The sequence below is a fragment of the Mustela putorius genome, unplaced genomic scaffold (assembly GCF_011764305.1).
Source record: "Mustela putorius furo isolate JIRA1106 unplaced genomic scaffold, ASM1176430v1.1 tig00003853_pilon_pilon_pilon, whole genome shotgun sequence".
Taxonomy (NCBI): Eukaryota; Metazoa; Chordata; class Mammalia; order Carnivora; family Mustelidae; genus Mustela; species Mustela putorius.
The window spans coordinates 11,209,427-11,228,853 of NW_025422005.1; the positions used below are offsets into that span (position 1 = coordinate 11,209,427).

The following is a 19,427-nucleotide window of genomic DNA, read 5'->3' on the forward strand; positions in this document are numbered from 1 at the left end:
TCCATCCCAGGACCCTGGGATCATGCCCTGAGCCGAATGCAGAGGCTTTAACCCACTGAGCCACCCAGGAACCCCTACCTGGCTTTTAGAAAGACCCTAAATCACCTAAGGACCTAGTGGCCAGGGGAACCAATTAGAACTTTCAGCCCCACCCACCAACGTCAAGGAGGGTGCAGAGGCTGGTGGTGGAGTTCGGTCACTAATGGGTAATGATTTAATCCTCCGTGAACAGACTGGGGGAGATGGAGGAAGAATGGTGGCCTTACAGAGTGTTAGAAGCTCCGTTCCTTTCTCCGCCCTCTGCCCTGTGCATCTCTTCCACCTGGCTGTTCCTGAGTTGCGCACTTTTATAATAAACTGGTAATCTAGGGGTGTCTGGCTGGTTCAGTCGGTTAAGCGTCTGCTTTGACTCAGGTCCTGATTTCTGGGTCCTGGGATTGAGCCCCGTGTCGGGCTCCCTGCTCAGCAGTGCTCTGCTTCTCCTTCTCCCTTGCCCTCTGTGATCTCTCTCGCTACTACTCTATCTCAGATAGATAAATAAAATCTATAAACTAAATGAAACAGAACCCTAGGGGTACCTGGGTGGCTCAGTCAGTTTAGTGTCTGCCTTCAGCTTAGGTCATGATCTCGGGGTCCTGGGATGGAGCCCTGTACCAGGCTCTCTGCTCAGTGGGGAGCCCGCTTCTCCCTCTCCCTCTGCCAACTGCTCTGCAGGCTTGTGCTTTCTCTCAGTGTCAAATAAATAAATAAAATCGTAAAAAAAAAAAAAAACCTGGTAATCTAGTAAGTAAAATGTTTTACTGACTTCTGTGTGCCACTCTAGCATATAAGAGGGGGTCATGGGAAGCTCTGATCTAGAAATCAGAATCACAGAGGACAGTGTGGAATTACAATTAGCATGAGCAGTGGGGGGACTGGCAGTCATGTTGGAATGAGCCCTTCATCTGTAGAATCTCGCTGACTCTAGGTAGTGTCAGAGTAGAGTTAATCGCTTGCTGGCGTGGGGAGAAATCAGACACACACATCAGAATTGATGTTAGAAGTGGAATGCCCTTAATCACTTTTTGAAGTCATTTTTTGCTGTGTCAGGAAACGTGTTCACAGGTTCCGGGGCCTAGGGCATGGCCCTAGGGCTATCTTTGGTGGAGCACTATTCTTTGGGGGAGCACTATTCTTTGGGGGAGCACTATTCTTACGCCATGCAGAGTTACTGGTAATGTACAGAGGTGATACTGTTACATTTAATGAAACAATACTGATTTTCAATTCAAAGTATATTTCCAACAAATGAGCAAACGAACTGAAACAGACTCACGAATACAGAGAACAAACTGGTGGTTGTCAGAGGGTTGGGGGGGGTGGGCAGTTAGGCAAAATAGGCGAAGGGCATTAAGAGGTACAAACTTCCAGTTACAACACTGGGGAGCCTGGATGACTTAGTTGCTAGAGCATGTATCTCTCTTGATCTCAGGGTTGTGAGTTTTGGTATTGGGGTTCTGAATTTGAGCCCCACCTTTGGTGTAGAAATCACTTAAAAATAAAATATTTAATTAAAAATAAGAACATACAGGGGCGCCTGGGTGGCTCAGTGGATTAAGCCGCTGCCTTCGGCTCAGGTCATGATCTCAGTGTCCTGGGATCGAGCCCCGCATCGGGCTCTCTGCTCAGCGGGGAGCCTGCTTCCCCTTCTCTCTCTGCCTACCTAACTCTCTGCCTACTTGTGATCTCTCTCTGTCAAATAAACAAATAAAATCTTTAAAAAATATAAAAAAATAAAAATAAATAAAAATAAAAATAAGGAGGTACAAACTTTCAGTTTTAAAACGAATAAGCCAGGGTGTCTGGGTGGCTGGGTCTTGATCTCAGGGGTTGAGCAACTGACTCTTGATTTCGGCTCAGGGCGTTCTCTCAGGGTCGTGAGATCGAGCCCTTCATCAGGCTCTGTGCTCTGTATGGAGTCTGCTTGTCCCTCTTCCTCTGTTCCTCCCCCTCACTCGCATGCTCTCTCTCTCTCAAATAAATAAATAAAATCTTAAAACAACAATAATAATAACTTAAAAATAGAATGAAGAAGTCACAAAGATGAAAAGTGAAGTGTGGGAATGGGGACCGTAGCTGATAATATTGTAATAATTTTTTTTTTCGTGACAGATGGTAACTACACTTCCCGCAGTGAGCATTTCCTACTATGTGTAAATGTCAAATCATTACGTCTCTGTCAGGCACCTGAAACTGACACAATATTGCACGTCAACTACACTCCCCTTAAAAAATGGTGCTAATAAAGTAAATACCTTTTTTTTTTCAATAAAAACAGTCGGTTGATTTAAAAGAGGCTGTCGAGTGCTCGCTTCGGCAGCACATATACTAAAAGAGGCTGTCGATAAACGTGTCCTCCTCAAATTCATATACTGAAGTGGAATCCCGAGTGTGGTGGAATTTGGAAGTGGTGCTTTTGGGAGGTGATTAGATTATGAGCATGGAGTCCTCGTGAAGAGGTTGGTACCCAGATACAGGGGACTCCAGGCAGCACCCCTGCCCACTTTGCCCCATGAAGACCCTGCCGTTTCCAATCCCTGGTGAGTCCTCACCAAACACAGATTCCGTGAACATCTTGATCTGGCCCCAGCATCCAGGGTTGTGAGAAATCCATTTTCTTTCTTTTTTGTTGTTTTTTAAAGATTTTATTTATTTACTTATTTATTTATCTGACAGAGAGAGAGAGAGATAGATCACAAATAGGGATAGAGGCAGACAGAGAGAGGGGGGAAGCAGGCTCCCTGCCGAGCAGAGAGCCCTATGCGGGCGGGGCTCGATCCCAGGACCCTGAGATCATGACCTGAGCCAAAGGCAGAGGCTTAAACCACTGAGTCACACAGGTGCCCTGAGAAATACATTTTCTTGTTGAAGTCTGGGCAGACTGATGTACAGAATGGGTGGGAAGTGGCTGGAGTGGAGAGAAATGGTGTCTGTTCGGTAAAACAGCCTCCCAGTGGTGACCTGACAACAATTCTGTTGACATAACCCTGAGCATCAAAGCGATCCGCTAGCTGCCCAGGGCCAGTTCCTGCGGCTCCTGGCAGATCCGGATCCGGTCTGGTAAATATAAAAGGTCTGATTCTTGGGTGGGGAACTACATCCTGGGAAAAGCTCCTGAGGCATTCTCCTCCTTCCAGAGCTAGAAGTTCTCCCACTGTGGCTGCAGCAGTGACCGCTCGCTCTCGAAACCCCCCAGCGACCAACAAGCCAGCGCCAGAGTCATGGGCCTTGAGACAGATCTGGAGACCTGCTCAGGTAATAGGTGGTGGGCAGGGGTCCTCGGCACCGCAGAAGGACCAGCTGAGGTGGGGCTTGGCAGGGCAGACACCCTCTCTGGAACTGCCAGGATTCTCAAGCCAGGCTGGTGGGCTTGGTGGATTCCCTGTGTTAACGAACCTACCAGAACATGAGCTTCCTTCCAAGACTATGTCGTGAGGAAAAGCACATAGCGAAGAGAATTTATTTAGGTAACTCAAGAAGTGCACTGTTGGAGAGTCCAGGCTCTGGATTTGCATGGATCTGCTCTGGTCCTTGCTTCATTGATAAGGGGGAGGGACTGGCTCATGGCTTCTCCCTGAGCTGAGTCCGGAGGGTACAAAAGTAAGACTGCAGGAATGCCAGCACGTCTGGATCCTCAGACGGCTCCAGGCACTACCAGTGGCCTCCAGGGCTAGGGATGAGGTTGTTTCGGGGAAGGGAGGGGAGAGCAGCCTGGTGCTCCCTGAGGACCACCATTTGCACAAGCCGAGCCTCAGTTTCCTCATCTGTAAAAGATGGCAGGACCTTCCTCTTGTTCAAGGACCTCATCACTTCAACAGTGTGGTCTGTGGACCAGCAGCATGGGCATTCCCTGGGGAATCGCTAAAAATGCAGAGCCTCGGGGTGCCTGGGTGGCTCAGTCATTAAGCCTCTGCCTTCGGCTCAGATCATGATGCCGGGGGTGTGGGATCGAGCCCCACATTAGGTTCCCTGCTCAGCGGGGAGCCTGCTTCTCCCTCTCCCACTCCCCTTGCTTATGTTCCCTCTCTCTGATGTCTCTCTCTCTCTGTCAAATAGATAAAAAAAAATCTTTAAAAAAAAAATGCAGAGCCTCAGCACCACGCGCCACGCCCCCCCCCCCCCCGGCCCCGCCAGCATACCAGAGTCCACTTGGGAAATTCCTACACACAGAAGCTCTGATCCCCGGGGCTCTGTTCCAGAAGGCAGACGGCTGAGTAGGGGAAAGCCGGGATTTCAACTCAGGTCTCCCTCGTGCTGAAATCCATGCTCTTAGACCCCACTCTCTAACCATCTTTGTGTGTCAGCCAGTTGGGCAGTGAAACCCCGGCGGAAGGAACAGGTGAATGAAGGAAACCACAGCGGACGGACTGTGCTGACACAAGCCTTCGGTCTCCTTCCTTCCAGGTGGGAAGCCTGCCTGCCGCCCGAAGGCCATCCCTGCCGCTCACCTCACTTTTGTTATCGACTGTGCTCGTGGCAAACAGCTCTCCCTGGTGGAACCCCTGGTGCCCCCCCGAGCCTCCGGTCCTCATCCAGGACCTGTCACTCCTCCAATGAAGACCTATATCTTGTTCTGTGGCGAAAACCCGCCCCACCTGACTCAGGAGGCCCCTGTGGGTGGGGGACTCCTGGCCCACCCTGGGGGGGCCCAGCCAGCCCGCAGAGGGCCGGTGGCCCCAGCTTCCTCCCCAGTCAGTCCACAGGTCCCCCAGGAGGCTCCTGAAGCCAAGGGGAATCCCTTGAAGGCTGTGGCCTCAAGGTCTTCAGCTTGGGGCACGGTCATCGGCTCGCTCAAAGCCCTCTCCTCCTGTGTCTGCAGGCAGGCAGAGTAACTAGAAGAGCCTGGCCCTGGAGGAGGGGTTGGCACAGCGGGCTGGAGAGCTCCGAACTGAGGTTCCCAAAACCCAGCCCCCCTTCCCCAGCCAAGCAGAAGTCTTTGTACCCGAGCCAAGGAACAACATTAGAACGATCAAGTACATCCGAAGCAGCCGTCACGTACACGCTCGAAGGCCTCCTCCTTCCTCCCACTTATCTTTGTTCGCCTTAAGGTCCCTGCATAGGGAAAGAGACTAGTTCATCCTACAGCAAATCCTAATGTTGCATCTTCTGCATGCTAGGCTCAGCAGAGTACTAGGAAAGACAGCACAGCATTCTCGGAGCTTATCCTCGGGGCGGTGGGGGTGGGTGAAGGGTTAAATAAATAAATGAATTAATAGGGCGCCTGGGTGGCTCAGTGGGTTAAGCCGCTGCCTTCGGCTCAGGTCATGATCTCAGGGTCCTGGGATCGAGTCCCGCATCGGGCTCTCTGCTCAGCAGGGAGCCTGCTTCCTCCTCTCTCTCTCTCTCTGCCTACTTGTGACCTCTCTCTGTCAAATAAATAAATAAAATCTTTTTAAAAAAATAAATGAATCAATAAAGGTGATTTTGAACAGTGATGGAACAAGTGCTGTGTAGGACCTGACATGGGGTGCGGGGCTGGGAGGTGATGGGAGGCACGGAGATTTTCTGATACGGTGGGAGGGAAAGACCTCTGAGCGGGTCACAAAGTATGATGTAGAAGATGAGAAGGAGCCGGCACCGTGAAAATCCACCCTCCCCTCCGCCACCTGGCTGGCGTCCTGTCCCGAGGCGACCTGCATGGCATCAGGCTGCCCCAGGGTGACTGGCAGGCCCAATGAGTTGTTTGTCGCCATCCTGGCTCTTGGGCCAGGGTGTGGGTCCCTGGGAGACCCGGACACCAGGTGGGGAAATTCGGGCCCCCAGGCAGGGCCCCGTGACCCAAAATGGGAACTAAGGGGAGTTGTCGGTCGAGAGGGCACGGGAGGGGCTCGGCAAGGTAATGGGGTTTCGTGTTTGATCAGATACATAAGAGCCTTATTTCCTGAGCAGCTACTGCATACCAGGCCCATAGGGATACAAGGGGTGAGTGGGGGGGGGGTCCCTGCCTCACAGAGGCAGTCACGTTACCCAGCGGGAAGCGGGGTCACTGGCGTGTGTGTGAGGTTGTGTGTATGTTCCAAGATGGATGGCGGTGTGCGGAATGCTTTATCAACTCAGCTGAGGAAGCACGTCTCCAGGATTTCTTGTTAAAATTGCTGAACGTCCCTGGGGGGCTCCATTAGTGAAGCGTCTGACTCTTGATTTCAGCTCAGGTCATGATCTCAGGGTCGTGAGATCAAGCCCCACATCAGCTCTGTGCTGGACATGGAACCTGCTTAAGTTTCTCTCTCTCCCTCTCCCTCTGCCCCTATCCCCTCCCTCTCTGAAAAACAAAACCGCTAAATGTTCACGTACTTATTTAACAACTATTTTGCTAGTTTCCTACAAACCCTAGTAGCCAAGTTGTACTGGCGGTTTGCTCTGTACCAGGGAAGCGACATCCTTGGGCGTGCCTGTGTGAGGAAGCTCAGGTTAGGGAGCTGAGGTGCACAGAGCTAAGAGATCACACAGAGATTCCACTCCGCGGAATCCCTCTGAGGCAGAGGGGATCCAGAGGGAGTAGCCATAACTCCGTCCTCGGGGGGCTCCCTGCCTGGTGGGGGAGTCAAGAAAAGAAGACGACTGTTACTATGCCTTCTGATAAGCGCAACAGTAAAGCATACAGAATAATGCTGGGGCTGAAGGAGGGCGTCCAGCCCACTCTGGGGAGAAGAGATCCGGGAGGGCTTCCTGCAGGAAGTGGTATCTAAGATGTGACCAGAGAGTGAGCCACACAAAGGCAAGGGAACAGGGCTAGGGAGTGTTCCAGAAGAAGGAACAGAGTCCCTCAGTCTGGCTGGAGTGTTCATTCGCTCACCAGGTGTTTACTGGGCACCTACTGTGTGCTCTGGGCAAGACCCTCAGTTGGAGCCGTGATAAGACAGACAAGGGCCCACCCTGAAGGAGCTTGTTCTCTGGTTGGGGGAAGACAACAGTGTGCATGTGCACATGAAACAGTGGCCGGAGACACAGCAGGGACCTCATCATGTGAGGCCTGGCAGGCGGTGATGAGGTCTTCAGATTTTATTGTAAGATAGGTGCTGTTGGAAATTGTGAGCGGAGAGTGACATGCCCAGACCTACCTTTAAAAAAATAGTTCCTGTAGGGGCGCCTGGCTGGATCCATGGGTAGAGCATGTGACTCTTTTTTTTAAGTTAGTTTATTTATTTATTTATTTACATAACCGCTACACCCATTGTGGGGCTTGAACTCAAGACCCCTAGATCAAGAGTTGCATGTTCTTCCTACTGGGCCAGCTGGGTACCCTGAGCTTATGACTCTTGATCTTGGGATTTTGAGTTCAAGCCCCAGGTCGGGCGTAGAGTTTACTGAAAAACAAAACAAAACTTTCCCTCGCACTTGTGCTGGGACCAGAAGGCAAGGGTGAGGGCGCAGGAGGGGGTTGGGAAGCTTCAGAGCCTGCCTCTAATCCAGACGAACGGGGGTGGCGGCTTGGTCTAGACGGGTAGTGACAAGAGTCATCTGGACGACGTCTGCCCCACCTCCCTCCTCCCCCCGGTGGAGAAGCACGGACTGGAAGAGCGGGAAGGCGCCGCTGCGAAGGAAGTGCGAGGCCCTCAAGGAAGAGGGTGGGCCAGTGGCTGCAGGTCCAGCTTTGTAACAGCAGGTGCCGCCCTAGCATCAGACTGGAGGGCACCGTGCCTGTCCTGGCGGCGGGTAGGGGAGGGAACTGCTGGGCAAGGGGCCAGAGTCCTGGACAGGCCGCCCAATGGGGTCCATGCTTCCAGAGGCCAAACTTGCTTCTAACCAACACCCCCTTCATCCTGATAGTGACTATACGTATACATATATACATATACAATATATTATATTACATATAAAATATATTATATACATATACTTTTAAAGATTTAATTTTTTAAATTTTTTTAAAAGATCTTTTATTTGTTTATTTGACAGAGAGAGATCACAAGTAGGCAGAGAGGCAGGCAGAGAGATTGAGAGGAGGAAGCAGGTTCCCTGCTGAGCAGAGAGCCCGATGCAGGACTCGATCCCAGGACCCTGAGATCATGACCTGAGCCGAAGGCAGCGGCTTAACCCACTGAGCCACCCAGGCGCCCTATTATATATATTTTAAGTGTATTTATTTTTTAGTGCTCTATACCCAGCCTGGGGCTCGAACTCACCACCCTGAGATCAAGAGTCGCCTGCTCTCTGACAGAGTCAGCCAGGTGCCCCATGACTATGTATTTTTTCATATGCACCACACACTGCCTCTGTTCCTCTCGTATCAGACCAGAGCAGGGGGTATGACTTTTATGGGCATTTTGCAAATAAGAAAAGGGGCAGAGCCCAAATCCAAACCGCAGGCAGTGTGACTCCGCAGCTGTAAGCCACCATGACCCCGAGCCAGGCGGCCGGCACTGTGTTCACATTTGTTCAATGGGCAGAGGCCCCAGCCTGGGCCAGGGCTGTGTGCAGAGAGTGTATGGGGCTGAATGGGTGAGCATGGCCCTCACTGAGATGGAACTCAGGGAGGGGAGGAGAGAGCTCAGTTAGTCTCTCCACCCACAATTCTGTGAGGCACTGTCCCATTTTACAGATGTGGAAACTGAGGCTCAGGTAGGGAAAGCCACTGGCCCAAGGTCACACAGCTAGCAAGTGGCAGAATCAGGATTGAAATTAAGGGCATTTGGGGGGGGGGCACCTGGGTGGCTCAGACGTTAAGCCTCTGCTTTCAGCTCAGGTCATGACCCCAGGGTCCTGGGATCGAGCCCTGCAATGGGCTCCCTGCTCAGTGGGGAGTCTGATTCTCCCGCTCCCTTTCCCCATGCTTGTGGTCCCTCTCTTGTTATCTCTCTCTGTCAAATAAATAAATAAAATCTTATAAGAAAAAAAGGAAATTAAGGTTGTTGGGCTTCAGAACTTTGCCTACCACCCATATCGCAAGAACTCAGAACAATTCTGTTGTGGGAATGAATCAATAAATAGAAGAAAGTGAACCAGTGAGTTAAAGTGTGAATGAGTGACTGTATTTCCAGCCTGGCAGCCGTGGTTCACCAGGGCTGTCTCCAGTGCCTTAAAGTGTTTATGCATGATATGCGGTGGTCGAGAATGGTGTGAGAAGGAGGGGAGATGGGTGCCAGGGCGGTTCAGTCGGTTGAGCATCTGGCTCTTGGTTTTGGCTCGGGTCATGATCTCAGGGTCACGAGACCGAGCCCCGGATCAGGCTCTGCATTCAGCACGGAGTCTGCCTGGGATTCTCTCTCTGCCTCTTTGTCTGCCTTTCCCTGACTCCTTCTCTCTCTCCCCTGCAAAATAAATAAAGAAGTCTATTTTTTTTTAAGGTTTTATTTATTTATTTATTTGACAGACAGAGATCACAAGTAGGCAGGGAGGCAGGCAGAGAGAGAGGGGGAAGCAGGCTCCCTGCTGAGCAAAGAGCCCAATGCAGGGCTCGAACCCAGGACCCCGGGATCATGACCTGAGCCGAAGGCAGAGGCCTTAACCCACTGAGCCACCCAGGCGCCCCTGAAGAAGTCTATTTTTTTTAAAGATATTTTAATTTGAGAGAGTGCGCATAAGTGGGTAGAGGGGCAGAGAGAGAGAGAGAAGCAGACACCTTGCTGAACTGGGAGCTCGATGAGGGACTTGATCCAAGGACCCCGAGATCAGGACCCAGGCTGAAGGCAGATGCCTCCCCGACTGAACCACCTAGGTGCTTCTAAATAAATCTTTTTAAAAAATTATATATATATTTTTTAAAGGAGGGGAGGGAGGGAAGGTCTCAGAAGGATGGAAGGTAGGAACAGATTTGCTGTCTTGTCTTCTCCTCTGGGGCTCTGAGGGCCCGCAGCCCTGCTTTGTGCCCAGAGGGCCCACACCCAATCTAGTAGCCCCCAGACTCCCATGAGAAGTTGTCCCTGAGTCTTGAGGCCTTGGAGGGCTTCGGAGCTGGGGACTGGTCCAGCTGGCTTGTCATGGTGAGCCCCAGGCCCAGGGGTGGGTTGCCCAGCTGTGCTGACTGTAAATATCACTCCCTCCCCTGCCCAGAGGCTCCTACCGGGGATACCTGCAGACTCCGGTCACCGTGCCCCTCAGGGCCCTCTGCGGCCTGAGGGCAGTGCGCGGTGGGTGGAAACTTGGCTTCCCTTGCTCAGAAAACAAGCACAATTCTAATAAGGCTTTAGCATTTATTGAGCTTATAGTAAAATACCATCTCTTTCCGGTTCCTTCTAGCAGCCCTGGGAGGGTGGTGCCTGATCTTTGTTTGTGGGATGAGGAAACCAAAGCTTCCAGAGGCTTCTTTCCCCCCCACCTCCACCTTCAGGGCCCAGACAAGATCTTCTGAGATGGCCAGGGGATCTTTTCGCTCTGCCCTTACCGGCTTTTCATAGACAGGAGACGGCTACCCAGGCAGCTCCTCTGCCCCTCTGGCCTGAGTCTTGGCCTCAAGAGAGCCCCAGACAGTGTGGCTGATACTGGGGATTCCAGGTACATTTGAATTAGATTTCGTCACGGTAGCTGAGCCCTACTGGGCATTTCCAGAGCATGGCATACGTGAGCTCCAGTCGGCTACCCGGTGCCAAGCCCTTTCCATGCATCAAAAATCAAGCCTGGCCTTGGAGTTCATTAGCACCACGTACAGATGGGACAACTGAGGCACAGGCGGATTGTGTTACATACTCAGGATCACACAGCTCAGAAGCAGCAGAGCTAAGATTGGAACCCAGGGGCCGCAGCTCCAGAGTCTGCGCGGACCCTCCACTGTTTACTGAGGCTCGCTAGCTTTTCAAAACATCCTACAGACACGCACTTCGCTCCCTTCCCAGACCAGGCTTGGAGCAAGAAGACAGAAAAAGGCATCTTCTGCTACTGCAGAACTGGGATCCGAGGAGACTGAGGAGAAGGAAGATGGGCTTGGGGGGGCACACTGTGGAGGTGGGGGTTACCTCTAGGACATGGAAAGGTGGCCATGGGCATGAAGGGGGTTGGTCTGGAAGACATGCCCCCGCCTGAGGTTCCAGAGGCTCAAGTCTTCATCTCACCTCTGCCACTGACATCTGTGTGACCCTGGGGAAGGCTCTCGCCCTGGGCCTCAGTTTCCCCACCACACCAGGAGGAGTTTGGAGTGACTCCCTAAGGGAACAAGGCCGGCCAACCAAGTGGGTGGTCTCAGGGTCTGCCCTTACCCTGAGTCAAGCACCCCCTGTCATCTGAATTTCACTTTCTTTTGAACACAAAGTCTGGGCCTAGGGTTCTTTGGGCTTGTCTGTGCCCCTGAGTCGGTAGCTGTAGAAGGCTTTCTGGAGGAAGCAGCTTTGGACCTGAACGAGATGGAACTTTCTAGGTCCTTGGCACCCTTCCGGGTCTCTGGCACCGCGGGACCTGGACCTCCTCTCAGGTCTCCAGCCTTGGAAGGCTGCATCGTTTCGACTTCCCCTGCCCTCCTGCCCAGGTCTGCCTCAAAAACTATATAAGATGTACAAGTTTGCATTCCCTGTACAGGATGCCACCAGGTTGGGGCAGGGGAGCTGACTTAATCCTCAGGTAGTGTTGTGTTGGTGGGGGGGGCAGGGAGGAGGGGCTGATTTGGACTTTCTAGACTCAGCAGAGAACTTCCTAGAGCCATAGGACAAGGATTCAAATTCCAGCCGTGCCATTTCCAAGCTGGGTGACCTTGGGACAGTTGCTTGACCTCTCTGAACCTCTCTGGTACCTACCTTGCAGAATTATTGTGGGGATGAGCAGTATGCTTGGCGCACACTAAGCGCTCGATGAATGGGGCTGCTAAAATTATTCTTCACGGGGAGGGGGTGGGGTGGGACGCAGGGCCTGTAGCCAGACCTATATTTAGCCAGGAAAGGGTGGGGGGCCCCCCGGGGAGACAAAGCGCCAGGGCCAGCCCTGGAGCCCAGGGTGGGCGGGGCCGATGAAAGAGGGCCTGCCTTCCCCACCTCCCGGCCCTCCTCCTCCGCAGGGTCACCTTGGTGGGAGGGCTCTCTCGGACACAGCTTCTGCTCTGCGCCCTGCTAAGTCGTCATCTCCCCAAACCTCCGTCTGGGGAGAGGGCTGCTGGGGCTTAGGGGGTGGGGTAGGGCGTATTCGGGCCCCACCGCCCACGTAGGGGGAGCTGCCCCTTTTCCCAGCCCGAGCTGTCCGCCTCCCAGCCCCCGCCCCCTTCGCGACCCAGGGAGGGACATCGCTGGGGTCTCGAAGCCAAGGTGAGCCTGTCCGTGGGTGGGGGGTCGAAGGAGACGGGGAAGCTGGCCCGGCTCCACCCCCAACCCCCGAGCCGATGAGTTTCGGGGCTGCAAATAGCCCAGTGGAATCAGTGAGTCACGGAGGCTGGAAATACCGCGCCCCCTCTCCCTTCTCCTCCCGTCTCCTCCGGTCTCTCCCCCTCCTCCCCTCCTCCCGCCTGCCGCGGGAGCTGCTCTGGGGAGCGCCTGGCACTCGGGTTTCAGTGGCGTCTCCTGGTGTTGGGGGGGGTCCCTCCGGAGCGCCCCCAGACTCCCTGAACCAGCCTGGCCTGCCGCTGGGTCTGTGCGACCCTGAGCGGCTCACTCTGCCAGTCTGGTCCTCGCACACGACGGGCTTCCAGCGGGTAGGCGGCACAGGACAGCTGGCCCGCCTTCGAAGTCCCTATGCCTGGGACGGTGCCTGGCAGTTGAAAGAGAAGTCTCTGCAAGGTTTTTCAGGGAAATAATTCTGGGATTCCTGCTCAGGTGGGTCTGGGAGCCCAGGGAGGAGGCCAGAGCAAACTCACGTGTCCTTGAGCTGCCAGGACTGGCCCCAGGTCTCGGGAAGGCATGTCGGCTTGTTCTGGGGTTTCTCCCCCTGGCTGCTTCCAGCCCCATCTCAAGTTTGAGAACTTCAGGCAGGTGATCTCCAGAAGTCTGTGTTTCTCTTGTTTATTGTGTGTGCAGGGTACAATGCTAGGGCCCTCCCATGCCCCCTCCCATCACCCCCCAGCCGTACCCTAAGGGCCCCAGAATGGCAGGGGTGAGAGGCCACCCCATAGGACACTGACCTAAGAGCTGCAGAAGTGAGAAACTGGCCCCACCTCCTGCCCCAAGAGGCCTCACCTATGGCAAACCACCCTTTCCTCCCCCACACACCCCTGCTTCTGTATGTTGGAGAACAAGCCAGTGCCACTGGGCATACGTGGGACTCCCCAGGATGAAAGCTGCCCTGCCCTGGACTGAAGACTAGAGGGGAACTGGGTTGGGGGCTCTTCCTATGACAGGGCTCTCTCCAGCGGGAAGCTGTGGGGCAGGGTGCAGAGGCCATGAGAGGCAGAATGAGGGGAAGCCCCCCCTGGCACTCAGAGGGGCGGGGTGTGGGGGGTCGCGGCGCAGTTTGAGAGTAGCTTTCACAGCCTGGGTTCAAATCCAGCCTTTAATGAGTGAGCTGGGCTTTCAACCGTTCAGAGACTCAGTTTCCCTTTTGATAAAAGTAGAGATGGCAAAATCTGATTTCTGAATGTGCTGAATTCAGACTTAGATAACAGTATCGCTCAGTATTTGAAGGACAGGGCCATGGGCCCGTGTGGGGTATATACACACACCAAGCCTATAGATTCATCCATTAAAGAGGGGGAAGGGTGGGGGAGGTGACTGGCCACAGGGGAAGGGTGACAAGAAGCTGGGGCCCAACCTTGAAGACCCAAGGTCCTGTCCATGCTGTCTCCTGCCTCAGCTGGGTGACCCGTCTGCAGGGGGAGTCTCTGAGCGGGAGGAAGGCAGCCCCACCCCGCAGGGAGGCCTTGCTGGAGGGCACAAACAGGTAAGGGGGGCGGGGCTATTGTGCAGTTTATCACCGACCAGGTGTATTGGAAAAACCCCAGCGATATACAGACATTGTGTGCCCCCGCCCCCCCCCCCCCCCCCGGGCATAGCTGGCCGGTGGGAGAAACAGGCAGGCAGCCCGGCAGCAGACTTGGGGCTTGGGGCATAGGGCATGGCAGAGGGGAGGGTCCCCGCCGTGGCTGTCCCCTCCGGCTTCCCTGTGCGGTTTGGCTCGGATCAGCAGCTTTGCCTAATATCTGCCTTTGCTTCCCCTGCTCCCCTTGGCCAAGGGGGCCCCAGGTCCCTGTCCCCTCCGCTCCTGTCCTGCAACTCCAGAGATCAAAGGATTTGTCTGTCTGTCCTGCAGATTTTTTGCCTGGGGATCGTGCCTGTCCCTGTCCCCCTTCCCCAAAGTGGGTTCTCTGGGAGCTTCCTTTTCCATCTAAATCCCTTTATTCCGGATTCAGTGAAAGAGGCCACATCTGGAATCTGGGGGCCATCGGTGAGGCAAAAGGTTCCCTGGCCTGCCCTGGAGAGCAGAAGTCCTCCGTTTAGCGGGGGGGGGGGGGGGGGGGGGGGGGGATAGGGGGTGACCCACCTCAGGGCCTGGAACTTGAGCTGAGATGTCCTGCAAGCTGTCATGAGGGGTGAGGAACACGTCTCTGGCAGGCCAGTGGGGGCAGAAGAGGGGAAATGGGAGGGGACGGGGAGGGGGAGACCCTCAGATTTTGATCTCCGTCCGGAAGGTCTGCTGGACATGCTCCGTGTGCGGGTGGCGCCGGGCCCGGATGGTGAGGCTGCCGTCCTCCCGCAGCGCCGAGGTCACTGAAGTGGGGTCCACGTCCTCAGGCAGCTGGCACTTGTGAGCGAAGGTGTTCATGACTGTGCCATCAGCTGCCAGCTGGGGAAGGGGTGATGGGTCAGGGCTGGGTGCCCCGACCCGGTCCTGTGCGGGTCAAGCCACAGCCCTTTCCCCTCCTCTCGCGCCTGCCAGGCCCCGGCGCGTCCACATTGAGGGCTCTCGTCTCAGGCTGGCCGGGACTGCGCGTAACAGGGTGCTCAGAGGAGCCCCAGCGCTCCCCTGGGGGGGTGGGGGGAGAGGTAAGGGGCTGGGGGAGGGGGGCTAGCTCAGGGAGGAAGCAACTGAGTGGCGGAATCTGGAGCTCCTGAGCAGCAAAGAGAAGACAGCACAGAGCAGGGCCATGCCCCCTGGGATGCCCAGACACATCGGGTGTCCGCCGCCCTGGCTGGACGGGCCGCCCCTCCCCCCGTGGCTTGGCCGGCACACAGTGTCCAGAGGAGCCTGGGGTGGCTGAGTCACTGGCGGGGGTTGCCGGCTGGCACGTGCAGCCTGCTGGTCCTGGTGCCCACAGTCCTCGGCTTCTCTGGCCGGGGCGCTGGGGCGGCCTGCCCTCTGTGCTCAGCACAGGAAGTCAGGTCACAGAGGATCTGCAGGAAGCCTTGGACAGACCCTGTGTGCTGGGCCGCGGTGGCTGTGGCCCTCTGGGGGCGAGCCGGGCCACACCCTCCTTCCCAGTAGAGGCCTCCTGGGACCTGGGACTGGGAGACCCTAGTGACCCAGTGACCCTGAGACCCTTGGGTGCAGGAAATGTGAGGTCTGGAGTGCCTCTGACCCTGAACGGCAAGGTCTCAGCCCGGCCTTGGGTCCCGCTGGAGGTTCCCAGTGTAGGGGCTGAGCCTCCGGGTGGGCGAGGAAAGAGGCACTCGAGGGGTGTCACGTGGAGGGGCTCTTCTCCCCACCTACCCACATGCCTGCCAGAAAAGCTGTCCACACTCAGCTACCATCTCCATGCTCTCGGCTGCCTCCTCTCCTCACCTCCTCTGGTGCCCCCTGCCTGCATCCCTGCACGCCTCTCCCGTCCCTCCCCATAGCTCCCTGAGCTGCCCTTGGCTCTTGAAGGAGGGGTCTCCACGCCTTGGGGCAGGGAGGGGCAGCAGCGGTGGGTGGGGAGGGGTGGCCCTCGGCCTCCAAGTGACAGCAGCAAGGTCTGCAGTCCGGGTCTGGGGTCCCAGCAGGGGCAAGGGGATGGGGACACTGCGCGTAGGGTCCGTCGGAATGAGGGTCTGGGCTGGGCGGGCAGGCTCACCTTCTCAGCCCGCACCTCGATTTGGTTGTTGGAGGTGGTGACGATGATGTCTTCAGGTGAGAAGTCACTCACGTCCACCGCAAACTCATAGGCGTCCCTGAGGGTCTTGATGTTGCCCTGTCCCCCGGGCCGGGCTGTGGGGAAGTCTGCTGTGAGCTGACCCGGGCAGGCCTGCCTCTAGAACCCGGGTTTCCGGCTCCTCCCCGCAAGCCCGGCCTCCCCCTTGGCTGTTGTTGCTAAACTCCCCCTCCCCCCGCCCACCTCTCCTCGCCTCCTGCAGCCCACCTTTCCCGTGGGCAGCTGAGTGACCCCGTGGGCGGCAGCCCGCCCGGGCCTGGAGGCTGGACGGTGCCTCCCACCCCTCAACCCTGACCAGTCCTCCAGGGCTCCAGGGAGGACCTGGCCCCGGGCCCTGTGTGGCCACTGGTGTCAGAGCGGACCCCTGGGCCTACAGCTGTTCCTTGAAGGCCACATCTGTCTCTGTGGCCACATCTGTCACGGTGGCTACACGTGGCTGCGGTCGGGCAGCACCTGTTCTGGGCAGCTCGGCAGCAGCATTCACAGGTGCCCTGGAGCAGGGGGTCCCCTCCCTGAGCAGCTCCCCTCCGAGCCCTGACGACTTGCCTGGGAAGGCCAGGGGCTCTGAGCGGGGCCGCATGAAGCTGCCAAAATCCTCGGAAAACATGCTCAGGGCTTTCTCCATGGGCGGGTCCTGGGCCGGGAGGGCACGGGAGGCTGAGGAGGACGAGGACGAGGACGAGGACGAGGAGGAGGACGAGGAGGAGTGGAAGCTTCTCTCCGCTCTGAAGGTGGAGGAGGTCCTGTGGCTCATCCACGGGCCGGCAGCCGGGCGCTGGCCAGGCGGGCAGAGGGACAGGAGAGGGTGCGGGCGGCGGGCTCTAGGGGAGCGTGCCGGGCCCTGGCTGCCGGCGCTTTATAAGGCCCGACCGGCCCTGGGCTTGGGGCCAGCCCCTTGTCTCCGAGCTAAATTTAGGCCTCGCCTCGGCCCGGAGGGGGCTGGAAATCTTCTCCGGTGAGGCGGCCCTGCTGACAGTCCGACACACGCAGACCCAGGCTGAGCTCATGGCCCGGCATTCCAGGCCGATAAGTCCAGCCTGGGGCCTCCGCAGCTTGACGGGCCGGGGGCAACCTGTTCCCCTCACCACTCGGACCCGCGTGCCTGCCGCAGGACCTTGGGGGTGTGTGTGGTGTCTCTGTGAACCTGCCTCCCCCATCAGCCTGGGGTGGGGGTGCTCTCTAGGGACTCTGCCTCCCCCATCAGACTGCAGGCTTCTTGAGGATAGGGTTTTCTGCTTCCTGTGCCCTCTCCCTCAAACTTCCAATCCTTGGGAAGAGGGGATCTGGGTGGTGGGCGGTCAGGTCAGCAGGGTCCCAAGGTCCTGGCTCTGGGGAGAGCAGGAGAGGCGAGGTCAGAAGGTGGGGCAGGTGGAAACCCTCCACCTGTTGGGCCCCGTGTGAGAGACTCCTCCCTCAGGACAGATAATGTTTATAGCCGTGTCTTAGGGAGGCCTGAGATAGCCCTTGGGGAGGGCCGGTGGGGGGGGCTAGAATGTGCAGCTGTCCCCCTGCCCGCTCCCACAGGGACCCAGATTCTGTGCTTGCCCTCTCCCCACTCTCAGAACATTTTGGGGCCCCAAGAGGAGGAAGCTGGTGGCCCTTGGCCGGGGTGGGGGTTGGGCCAGGACTAGGGGCAGGGGCAGATAATTTGATAAGTGTCCTTAAAAGTCTAGAAGGTTATGTCACTGGGAACTGTCTGTTTGAGCTCCAGCTCCGTGTGGATGCTCGGGGCCGTGGGGGGGCAGGATTTCAGGGAGAGGTAAGAATCCCGCAAGATGCTATTCTAGCTCTGATTTCTGGAGTGCCTCCTGCCTGTGAACTTTCCAGCGAGGCCCCACTTGATCCCCACGCAGCTGGGCTTGGGGAAAGAGCTGTTGTTCCCATTTTACAGGTGGGAAAGTGGAGCCTCACAAAGAGGGATGGGCTTGCATGAGGGTAAGTGGCAGAGCTGGGATTCAGACCCAGGCGCCTCTGATTCCGAGCCCTCCAGGAAGGGCTCCTAGGTGGCTCAGTTCAGGTCAACATCCCAGGGTCCTGGGAAGCAGCCCCACATCAGGCTCTCTATTCAGACTTGGGGAAGGTAGTCTGCTTCTCCCTCTGCCCCTCCCCTGCTCCTTGCTTATTCCTTCTCTCTCTAATAAACAAATAAAATTGAACAAACAAACAAAAAAACAATCCAGGATGCCTGGGTGACTCAGTTGATTAAGCGCTGCCATCAGCTTGGGTCATGATCCCAGGGTCCTGGGATTGAGTCCCTGCTCAGTCCTGCTGAGCGGGGAGCCTGCTTCTCCCTCTGCCTCTGCCTGCCACTCTGCCTGCTGTGCTCGCTCTCTCTTTGACAAATAAATAAATAAAAATTAAAAAAAAAACAAAAACAAAAACACAACAACCCTCCAGGAGGCTGGGGTGACCTGACCATACACGTATGGAGACAGACTGGCCCAGAAGCCCCTCTCTGGCCACCCACAGCTCAGCAGAGCCAGGACTGACATCATGGGGTTGAGGGGCAAGGGGTGAAGCAGGGGAGGCTATTCTGGGCTGTGGGCGCTGCCCAGGCTACAGTGTGGGGTTTCTGCTCTTCTCTCCAAATCCTGCCCTTCCTGCCCAGACCTGCTGTCATTCCTCCTCCTCCAGGAAGGCCTCTGTGATTGCTGCAGCCACCCAGAGGTCAGAGTGGCGGTTCAACTGGTGCAGGGGTCCCCACTTTCCCCATTAGATTAGGGGCTCCTGAAGGTGGGGGCTGTTCTTTTCTTGGGTTCCCACAGAGCACCATCCTTGGGGGGGGCTCCTTCTACGGATAATCACTGGTGCTGGTGGTCTGTGGGTGGGGGCAGTGTGGAGCTGGGAGCTGGGGGGAGTGGCTAGAGCAAGAAGGGGTCTGCATCCTAGTGAATGTTCCTGCTGGGCCCGGGTCGCCCATCCTGGCCGAGGGGTTCCAATGGGGCTGCCAGGAAGTGACCAGCACGAGGCAAGACGGAAAGAGGGTAGGGGCGGGGGTGGGGGGCCCAGAGGCCTCCCGCTCGCCAGGGAAACAGGAGCCAGTGGCTAAATGCAGACACGCTGTCATGGTGCTGAGGGCCTGAGTCACTGCTCCTGGACGTCAGATCCCGTTACCCACCCCCGCCCACCGTTCCTCCTCCCCTTCCCCCTGTCCCTGAGACATGGCCCATAAATGTCCTGGATTGCCTGACTTCTGTGGCCAGGAGGGACCTCAGAAGGTCATCGAGGCCATGCCCCTGTCTCTGGGCATGCTAACCCTCCAGATCCCAGGGACAGAAGGAACTTCCGAGATGATCCAATGCCTTGAATCCTAAACCTGCCAGGGCATCCCGGTCACCTGGAGGAAACTTAAATGCACACAGACTCTTCCCTCTGCACACCAAGATTCTGACTTGGGCTCTTGGGAAGGGTCTGGGTATCTGTTCCCATCAGCTCCGCACACAGCTGCACAGCTGGCCCATAGGCCAGTGTT

General features: G+C 56.3%; 2 protein-coding genes across 2 annotated transcripts; one reads left to right on the forward strand and one right to left on the reverse strand.

Annotated features, from left to right (window-relative positions):
* The first annotated feature begins 3,150 nt into the window (after positions 1 to 3,150).
* On the forward strand, positions 3,151 to 5,277 carry SRARP (steroid receptor associated and regulated protein). The gene is made up of 2 exons (XM_004741402.3): positions 3,151 to 3,294; positions 4,444 to 5,277. Exons 1-2 carry the CDS (start codon positions 3,261 to 3,263, stop codon positions 4,869 to 4,871), a joined length of 462 nt encoding a protein of 153 aa, XP_004741459.1. The 5' UTR covers positions 3,151 to 3,260; the 3' UTR covers positions 4,872 to 5,277.
* Positions 5,278 to 13,361: 8,084 nt separating this feature from the next.
* On the reverse strand, positions 13,362 to 16,800 carry HSPB7 (heat shock protein family B (small) member 7). Its single transcript, XM_004741401.2, has 3 exons — positions 16,502 to 16,800; positions 15,878 to 16,011; positions 13,362 to 14,670 (listed from the first exon to the last, which is right to left on the reverse strand). The coding sequence occupies exons 1-3, from the start codon at positions 16,707 to 16,709 to the stop codon at positions 14,491 to 14,493; spliced, it is 522 nt and encodes a 173-aa protein (XP_004741458.1). The 5' UTR covers positions 16,710 to 16,800; the 3' UTR covers positions 13,362 to 14,490.
* Positions 16,801 to 19,427: the final 2,627 nt, after the last annotated feature.